Source organism: Bremia lactucae (assembly GCF_004359215.1).
Source record: "Bremia lactucae strain SF5 chromosome Unknown BlacSF5_NotPlaced_17_SHOA01000003.1_2250557bp, whole genome shotgun sequence".
Taxonomy (NCBI): Eukaryota; Oomycota; class Peronosporomycetes; order Peronosporales; family Peronosporaceae; genus Bremia; species Bremia lactucae.
In genome coordinates this window covers 272,329-282,709 of record NW_027152029.1, presented here as the reverse complement: position 1 = coordinate 282,709, position 10,381 = coordinate 272,329, and the positions used below count along the sequence as shown (strand labels likewise).

Below are 10,381 nucleotides of genomic sequence, written 5' to 3'. Positions count from 1 at the left end.
GAACGGTTTTCCAATCGTTCGATATAGTGAGCTTGCACCGTCTGCTTCAACGAGTGACGCTTACCGCGCTCGTGTTTAAGACCCTCCTCCAATACATGGAGGTAGCGGTCGATATTATCGATATTCGACTCTAGACCCGACATACGGGTCGGATCTGATTTTCCCTCCTCCACCACGAGCATTGGTGGATTCCCACGGTGGTCAATGTTTCCTTGTGGAACGTATTCTAAACCACCATGATGTAAAGGGGCAGCGAACGAGTTATCGGGTTCGCTGGCGCGGTTATCCACCTTGGCATGACAGCAGGGAGCCTCGCTCCCCACTGGTTGTTGAGGTTGCGGGCCTCGTTCGTCGGTATGATGAGACCTATCCCATGGATCAGAAGGTCCTTCGGGAAATACGTGCCCCTGGCGCATGCAAAGTGATTGCAAAACGTCAATCGCATCGCGCATCTCGATAGAGATGCGAGCCCTTCCCCAGAGCAAAGAAAAGAAATCGACATCCCCTTTTACTCGCTTCGTGTTGTCAACACAATACGAACAGGGATCACCCCACGTGAGGCATGGAAGACCAGCCTCACGTGACAACCGATGCAATTTATACTTTGAGCCAGTTGGAGTTCGTTTCTCAAACTTAACGCGAATCGCGTTAAGTCTTTGAAGCCAGGCTTTGCGTCCAATGTCTTTGACATTGCGAATGAACGCGCTCCAGGCTTGCATAAGCGAGACTTTATCTCGCTTATTGTTGCCGCTATACCATCGATGCTTGAAAAAGCATCGAGATAAAACTCTTAAAGTTCCATGGCCTTGATCCCAGCGCGAAATACTTTCGCGCTGAGGATCAAGGCCATGTAACTTTGTCGCAATAAATAAGGGATATTTATTGTGAGGAGTAGTATCTCTAGACAAGCTATTGATTAGCCGTTCGGGCAAAGGCCACGGCTTCTTTTCAGGGGCAAGACGCGAAATTTTAGTGTCTACGGTCCCCTGAGTGGTACCCACTGAAGCAGGGGTACCACAAGAACTTTTATTACGATGGCTTACGCCATCATCATCACCTTGCACAGAAATATGTGCGGGTAACGGCACGGGAGACGGTGCTGGCGATGAGGATGATTCCTCATCGTCAGAACCAAACATTCTATAGCGAATGCTATTATCACGCCCATCCGATTGAGCCCCATCATTCGAAGGCTCATAGTCATCCGCCAGACGATGATCAGGCGACTGTTCTGTTCTCCCCGAGTCGGCCATTTCGTCCGACTCGCACTCATAGTCGACCTCCAAAGAGGGGTCGCATTCAGGTGGTGACCCACCACGTGCACCCGCAACATCTTGAGTTGCAGGAGAAGACGATACTATGGCAGACGGAACGTCTGCCGCTAGAAACAACAATGCGTCGCCCGCGGCTGCATGAACCGCAGCCGAAGGCGCCGCACTATTCGCATACCGCATGGACTTGTTAACCATGCGATAGAATTAAAAATGATGGCTCTGACCAATCGACATCGTTTTTAATTAAGTGACCACTCTACCCAATGACAGTCAGAGTGATTGTCGTTAAACGGAGGGGTGATGTAACGGGGTGTATCGTTACATGAATAATATAACATTTAAAGCTTGATAATTAATATATTATTTAAAAGGTAGATAATATTTGAAGAATATTACTTTACATAGTGATATTCGGAAAGCTTATCCATTGGTAGATATAGGCCATTATATCTACTTGCTCCGCGGTCCAGTCAGCGCTGGACGCGCGCAAAGAGAGAGACAGGCAACACTTTATTAATGTTGTGTTAGTTTATACTATGTACATACATCATCTTGCGTGTGCTGTCAAGATGAAGTTAATAAAGTTAGTACTAACTAGATAGAAACAGAAGAACTTAATTATATTAAATACAGTTTACTTTTAACCCTCTCAATGCAAGTGTTTTTGGGAGAGTCTTCGTCTGCACGTACTAGTGTACGTGAAGTGACGTGAGGCACCACTAGCACTGAAGCAGTGCGAAGTGGACTACAAGTCGGCAATGCCCCGTCACAGAAATAGATAGCTAAGGGGCTTGGCTTTATCGGTTCCCAAATGTAATTTGGGGAAGGGATCTATAGACGTTTGTAAAGGAATAACCGTTGATTTTTGGATGCATTGGAATGACCATACAGTGAAAATATTTTAAAAGACGTCTTTATTCAATACAGACGGGGAGGGGTGTGGCTATACCAAAAAGGGCTGTGGCTACTAATGTAAATCATAAAACAATAAAATTAGGCGAAGCCGGACGTTCTCGTTGGTTAAATAGACGTCCCTCTGTACGTGGTGTTGCAAAAAATCCGGTAGATCGCCCCCACGGCGGGGGTGAAGGTAAAACCAGTGGTGGTCGCCCCTCAATAACACCGTGGGGTAAAATTACTAAAGGTAAACCTACTCGAAAAAAGAAAATACTGTTGATTCAATAAATTATGTCTAGAAGTAAATATAAAGGTCCATTTTTTAAAGTTAATTTATTAAAAAAAAAAATTGGATAAAAATAACTAATAAAATTTAACAATATCGCCTGAATATAATCAACGTGCTGTAAATTTTTACAATGAGAAATTTTTTATTAATTTAAAAATCAACGATAAAATGGTTGGTTTTAAATTCGGTGAGTTTATTAGTACAAGAAAAAAACATATATATAAAAGAATGAAAATTATGGGTCAAAAAATAATACCAATTAATTTCAGATTATATAAAAAAAAATTTGGCAATCCCAGTGGACTGCTAATTACGATGAATATTCAAATCTTTTACATTTTGATTTAGAAATTAAAAAATATTTCCAAAATATTTTTAATTACAAAAATTTAAAATTAATTAATATAAATATTATAAAAATTTCAAATAATAATAATATTTATATTTATATACAAAAAAACGCAAAAAAATATTATAGTTTCTCGTATAATAAAATTATAAAACAATTAAATTTATTCTATCCGGATAATAATATTAAATTATTTGTTAGAAATGTACAATTTTTGAATTAAAAGATTTAAAAAAAATTTTAGAAATTTTTTTTTTAAGAATTAAAAAAACCACTCGACTTAATAAAAGTATTAAAAAAATGATTTATACCAAAAAAGGGGTGTGCCTATACCGGTTCCCTAAAAATTAATTAAGCCGCCGATTGTTTTTAGTATCCTATCCATTATGCAACTTTATAATACCCATTAAGTTGCATTGTTTGATATCTCCCCAACCAGTAGACTACCATGCCAGCATACCTGCAGCAGACGATTGTCAATTTAGTGACGGTAAAGGACGCCTCGACTACACAGCAGGCGCTGCAAAATATGCACAGTGGTGTTGGATTATGTAAACAAGATTGCATCGAGGTACTTGAGACCTACTTGGCTGAGCAAGTGGAGAATAAGACCGTGGATATTGATGCCAACCTGGCGTTACTCAAGCTGTACCAAATGTACCCGTCCGTGGCCAGCGCCAAGAACGTTGCCCTTGTTCTTATAAAAGGAATTATGGCTCTTCCCTCTACCTTCTTCACTGGAGCCTCTACGATGGTTCCGGAAAATATCCGCGAGGTACGACACGCGTTCTATTGTTGCCGATAAAGATATGTGTCAATGCTGGTATATGTGCAGGATGCCAATGTATCTGCAGCGCTACGAGCGGGCTTTATGCTTCAGTCATGTCTGTTCGAGGAGTTTTGGAAGGAGCGAGGGACACTTGCCGATGAGGTGCCAGACTTTCTAGAGTCCGTGCGCGCCTATATTCTAACGGCCGTTAGCCACAGCCATAGCGTCATCTCCACACAGGTCATGAAGGCCAAATTAAGCGTGCCTGACAAAGAGGTGGCGGATATTGTTGCTGGTACGTGGCAACATGTCATGCAGAAATGATTCAATTCATCACTTTTTTCATCATTTTCATCATTGCAGCTATGCAATGGACCGCGGTAGACGATCTGATTACTATTGATTCCAATGAAAATAATCAAATGCAGGCCAAGAAAGTTCAGGAAAAAATCGATTTTGAGGATGTGCTCAAGGTCATTCGTGTCTTATCAAGATAGACTAGGATAGCAACCAGGTGAAGCGACAGATAGCGTGGATAGACAGACAGCAAATTGAGTTAAGAAAAGGCTTGCAGTGCCTTGCTGTCGCTGTTAAGGAATTTCTATCGTAGATATATTTGTCTTCAAAACTAAATTTGCGTAGCCGCATTATGGTCGTCTGCCAAAGCAAACAATCGTTTTTTCGGTCTTCTGGTCTTCTGCCTTCTTTATTCATCACCCATTTTTACATTGGACTGAGCAGCCATAAGCGTGTCCATCATTCCCACTACGCTTAGCACTTGCTTTTGCATGCGTAGCTCTTCATTCAGCTTTTCACAAAGCTTGACGAACAGGCCATCAATTAGTATCGACTGACTAAGCTTTGGCGCGTAAAGGTCACATACAAGGGTGCATACGTGGATGAGCAGCAACGCATACTTTGGGTCGGTCACATATTTAATAAGGAAAGCCAACAAAGGTTCGAGCGATTCCTCGTCGCGGCCTCCAAGTGCTCGCTTAAGACCGACACGCAAGCGCAGCTCTTCTAGCATGCTGGCCACAATAACAGGCGACCGCGTATCAAGTGCCTCATTCAATGCCTTTTTGTAGTCAAATTTACGCAAAGCGCGGTCGTAAGGCTGGATACGCCTGTGTCGCGAGGTGGCAACTAGAAAATCTGCGGCTGCAGGCTTCGCATTCTTACCACGCAAAAGGTACTTGTAGCTGCCGCCACGTATGATGGCCTGACGTGTTTTTATTTCATTTTGCCCTACCCGCTTGATGGTACGACGGCGCACGGCAAGGACACCATCGACTGTGCCAGCAAAGAGGTGCGAATTAGTCGGAGACATGCCAAAGGCAAGTACGCCACTATTGTACTTGAATCCATGCGCAAGTTCGTACGTCTTCAAGTCATAAATCTTCAGGTGCCCGTCTAAAGATCCCGACATGAGACGCGTACCCGATCCATCCAAGCCTAAGCAAGTGATCGTCTTCTGGTGGCTCGAAAAGGAGTGTAGAATTCGACCGCCACTAAGAATATCCCAGACCTTGATGGAATTGCCACCGGCCGAAAGTAATAGACTGCCACCCGGCATGATCATACACGCTTCAACTGGAGCGCCATGGTTCAAACTCATGCTGCTCTTAGACACCGTTTGGTCAGATGTGCGTAAGTCCCAGAGCTTAACAGTATGGTCATAAGAACCCGTGGCCCAAATGTTGTGCGAAGACGGATTTGCGCCCGATGAGCGCACGTAGTCCGAATGTTCTCCAAGCAAAGCTAGCGGCTTGCCTGTAGGCAAGTCCCAATAGCGAGCAGTCTTGTCGTCTGAGCAAGAAAGCACGTGAACATTATCGGACGAGAAGCGAGTGCTACGGGTAGCAGCAGTGTGGCCCTTAAAAGACCGCAAAATTGCACGCGTTTTAATATCCAACACTTGCACGTGGGAAGCTTCGCCGCCGGCCACTAACAACTTGCCGTCCGAACGAAATGTGCCAGAATACACGACGTCGCGAAAACGGCTGAAGGTTTTTATAATCTCGTTAGTGGTTGTGCTGTATAGATGAATTCGTGTGGATGAGGTGATTGCTACGTGATGTGGCGTCACAGGCGACACATCGATGTGCGTGACAGGGCCAACTTGCTGAAGCTCTTGAGGAGCGTAAAACTTTTTCCAATACGAATCCTCACATGTATCTACCTCGATTGTAGCAGGGAATTTCTTCAACACCAATCGCTTGTAGTCACCGCTGGCAGCCATGGGTTCGTATAAAAATAAGACAATTGTTAAAACGAACAAATCCCTTATTTGTCTATAAAACGATAGCCGTTTGGAAGCACTGGCAACACGTTGTGAACGCAGTTTGTATTGTCCGAGTGGATTGTAACGGGAAGGTAGCACGAACATAAATCTAATATTGACAACTTTATCTGTAAAATAATCAATCAAAATTTATAAGAAAAAATGATATTTACGTCTTAAGTAGCTACTTAATTGAAAGTAATTTATGTAAGTAATACTTTTGGAATGTAGTCAGCATATATTGAGATTCAATTTTGACGAAGTTCTCTTATTGGAACCCCGCACCCCTCATTACACTATGGGGAATTTCGGCTACAGGGCCTCCTCCCACCCAACTATCACACACCTTCGGTGCGGGTTGGCAGGGTGGCCATCCATTGGATGGTTGCTCGTCTGCTTTTTAGCCTATCTCCGGCGATGTGTCATCGTACCGCCCTCCGCGGGTATCGATCCACGTACCTCCCGGTCCCAGTTCCAGTGCTTAACCACTCGGCCACTGAGGTCGGTAGTCAGCATATATTGAGCAGAGAGCGTAAGGTGCGACTCCTGCTTCGAATACAAACATATGCGAATATCCGCGTTCTCGAAGCCACCACCATAATAGCATAATAAGAGCACAATACGATACGTAACACATTAAAACATTCGATAAACAGTCTCCAATAATCTTAGCATAATCGAGTCACGTATGATTAATAAAAGGCCTTAACATCGTGTACACAAGTTTAGACGCTTCCTCTGTCTAGTGCAATGGTACCCTGTCACATTTGGTAGTACATAAGTCCTATCCGCGACATCCGCGAGTCGAACGGCTTCAATGCCTCTAATATTGCGGTGAGCTCACCATATAGTTTAAATCGGTGCACTATCGCCATTACAGCGAGAGAGGTCAACTCTCGTCAAACGACGCATCCCACCACTAGATGTGGAATTAGGTGGATCTATAGCATCCGTGCGGCTTCGATTCATGATTGTACGGTCAACGGAAGCACTGAAATATCGGCTAGGCCTTTCTTCGTTCTGTGGCATAAAAGCCAAACGTAACTAGCCTTTGGCCTTAAGCTTGGCGTAATCAAAGCGAAGCTTCCGTTCCAAACAAACATCACCTCTATCCGCAGAATCTCTGATATTCCAAATATTACGGAGGCGGCGGGCTCGAAGAACAAGTTCTCAATTGAGACTTCGTTTTCACTCCTTGTTTCGTTTGGAAACAAAACGCAATCGGAATTTCCCTCATTGAGGTCACCGAAGCCCCACGGGCTTCAGAACGTAAACGCGTCAGATATTGACCTCGCGTCATTACCTTTGGCGTAAGGTATCGCTCATGAAGAGTATCTTGAGCAGTGATCTCCTCTGGCGTTCTCGCCGTTTCACCGGAGGTCCAGATTGTCAGGCTATAACCCTCGATCTCTTTAAATCGCTCGTCCGCACTAAGCGGAGTGAAGCTATATTAACTATGAGTCTTAGCTTTCGCTATCTCGGCGGCTCGACGACAAACTTATTCCTCTATGAGTATAATCTTGCTCTTCATCAAGCGGATTTGTAATGATGTTGGACTCAGGGTCCTGTGTCCTGCTCAATGCAGTTAAGACATCAGCGGCACCACGTTCTGGGAACGAATTCGGGGCCCGCCGACGTTCATCCGGAGGAGAAAGCGTGTAAGAGCGACGCTCTTTCTCCTCACTCTCTGATAGAGAGTGACTTTCAACGTCCACCATTCCCTCACCATCGAGGAAGGTGCTCAGTCTGTGACTCACGCTTCATTGTCTGGGACAAGGAAATACAACACACAACCAAACGATTAGCTGTTTATATTCCAACCTCTAAGAGGAAATGAAGCGAATGTTGTCACTCGGTGTCAACAATCTGATAGGGGAGGGTGTGATGGGGCACATCGGATGGAGAATCGTTGTTGTAGTACATTTACTTTATGGGTAAAATACCCTTTTATCCTATTCCAAAAAAGTTAACTATTTAAATTCCCATTTACTATGGGTAACTAATGTTGTCGCCGCCAGATATAAATCTGGCGGCCGAAATCTATTTTTAAGTTAGCTAGGGTAAGGTTTTAGATATAAATAATTAAATAAAGTACAGTTCCCCTTTTGTAACGGGGTATATCGTTACATGAAATTAACACTTAAAGGTTGTTAATTATTTTATTATCTGAAAGTAGATAATATTTGAAGAATATTACTTTATATAGTATTGTTCAGAAATCTTATCCATGAATAGGTATAGACCATTATATCTATCTTTTCCGCAGACTGATTAACTGTAGATGTAAACAAATAGAGAGAGAGAGAAAAGATAAGATAAGATAAGATTTCAATTGCATGTTTAGTATTAGCTTATAATTAAGTTAGCGTTAACAGATAGAAAGAAGAGAAACTTGATTATATTAATACAGTTTTCATTTGACCCTCCCTTAGCTGGTTGCTTTAAAGAGAAGTCTTCCTCTGCACGTACGAGTGTACGTGAAATAACGTAAGGCACCACTCACAACTGAAGCAGTGCGAAGTAGACTTGTACTGAAGCAGTACAATTCGAAGTGCCCCGTTACACCTGGTAGCACTTTGTGGTCCGTCCAAGGACCACATTTCCTTCATCTAACATGGACATCTCAGATGATAGTGGGAATACGCATCACGTTTCGCGTGATAGCTACTCCTTTCTAAGTGACATAGAAAGGAGCGCGGTCGAACGAATGAGTTCGACCGTAGGTATCGATGCCGTCTTGGCCATGCTATCCGGTTTGGACAGAGATGCCCTCCATTCAGCCATCGCCAAGTTCTTACAACATGAACTTGACGCTATGAAGGAGAAGGTAGCCTTGCTGATTCAGCAAGGCTCTAAACAGGCAGAACTGTTGAGGTTACAACAGGCACAGACCTCTGTACCTTGGATGACGCATACGCGTCGTCCTGAAACCCTAAATATTGACATTTCTAAGTATAGGGGAGTCGAAGAAGACTCCCTCTTAAGATGGTTTGTCGAGTTGGACGATGCCATAAGAGTCCGTCACATAGTCGACGAGAAAATGCAAGTCGCATTCGCTCAATCAAATTTGGAAGGTCGTGCCAAAACTTGGGCACTAGGCCTTCAGTTGCGCGACCTAATGTCTTTGGGTCGCTAGAGGCTTTTAAAGCCCGGCTCAAACAGACGTTTGAACCGCCCAGGGCTGATTTCAGAGCTCGTTCAGATCTTCTGAAACTCAAGCAAGGCAAGCGTGATGTGCACGCATTTGCCCAGCACATACGACTCTTAGCGAGTTGTATTACAAATAACACACTCCATGAACACACGTTGATTACGGTGTTTAAGCAAGGTCCTACGGATGGTCCCGTAAAGACCCACCTTTTCTGCTTTGGACTAGATACGCTTGAAGAAGCAATATTCGTTCCGGAACAGGGGGACATTAGCTTGAGATAGGCTCAAGCTAGTTCGTCATCGTATCGTCCTCCAAGACGACACGACTAGGAGGTCCAGAAATCATGGACCTCTCTTACGTCGAGCGAGAAACCTCGCTTTCCGAACAATAAGCGATCGCAGAAATGCCATCGCTGCCAAAAATTGGGACACTACGCTCATGAGTGTAGTGCTCCACGCCCAGTACCGAAAGGGACTGAACGTAATTTTGGACCGTATGCCAAAAAGGGCAACGGTCGCGGATCCGACGTTGTTGCGAAATCGCAACAGCGAGACGGACCGCCAAAAAATGGTCGGGGTCAGTAGGGGCGCAACGCCCTGCTGATCCAGCAACCTCAAGAGAATTTGCAAATCTCTTGACTAAAGTTGCTCCAGACACACAATCATTATGTGTCTCTGCACCTGGCGATGAGGTATCCCACATCACCTTGAAGTGAAAAGTGACAAATGATTTGTCACTCAGAGCCCTAGTGGACTGCGGAGCGTCGAATAACTTTATTCGTCGCCAGTCACTAGAGGGTCGTAGGCTCAAATATGTTGAGCGCGACATCCCTCCAACGAGGATGACGGTGCGTCTAGCGACAGGCGCATCGATAACAGTAATGAAACGCGTAGTGAAATTTCACTACACGTTAAGAGATTTACAGTATGATGATGATTTCATCGTACTGGATTTGGATGACAAATTTGATGTCATCCTAGGTTTACCTTGGCTCAGAAAATACGAGCCAAGGATCAGCTGGCAGCATCGATCCGTAAAGATGCCTGCCACTTGTTCATCAGATGGCCATCTGATGAACGTCTTGGAGCGTCCACAAGCGTGTGGATGTACTACGAGTGAGTGCGATGGCCTCACTTGTGGTACGGTCGTTAGTACAACTGCACAACATCACAGTGTGATTACTAATCACACTGTGGAGTAAGCTGCCGGCGGCTGTGCTAATGCACAGGCAGCGCTGAAGGTCCACCACTCGACTTCTTCGAGTAGATTGAGACATGAATGTACGCTTAGTGGGCGACATTCAAGGAGTATACCGGTTGCCCAAAAGGGACAACACGATGATCCAAGGTCGAGTCGAGAGTCGACCGT

General features: G+C 44.3%; 2 protein-coding genes across 2 annotated transcripts; one reads left to right on the top strand and one right to left on the bottom strand.

The window, feature by feature from the left end:
- Positions 1-3,257: 3,257 nt before the first annotated feature.
- CCR75_005254 (uncharacterized protein) lies at positions 3,258-5,794 on the top strand (the record flags this gene model as incomplete). The annotated part of the gene is made up of 3 exons (XM_067963336.1): positions 3,258-3,584; positions 3,645-3,873; positions 3,942-5,794. The coding sequence occupies 3 exons, from the start codon at positions 3,258-3,260 to the stop codon at positions 4,073-4,075; spliced, it is 690 nt and encodes a 229-aa protein (XP_067822572.1). The 3' UTR covers positions 4,076-5,794.
- On the bottom strand, positions 4,285-5,820 carry CCR75_005253 (uncharacterized protein; the record flags this gene model as incomplete). Its single annotated transcript, XM_067963335.1, has 1 exon — positions 4,285-5,820. The coding sequence occupies one exon, from the start codon at positions 5,818-5,820 to the stop codon at positions 4,285-4,287; it is 1,536 nt and encodes a 511-aa protein (XP_067822312.1).
- Positions 5,821-10,381: the final 4,561 nt, after the last annotated feature.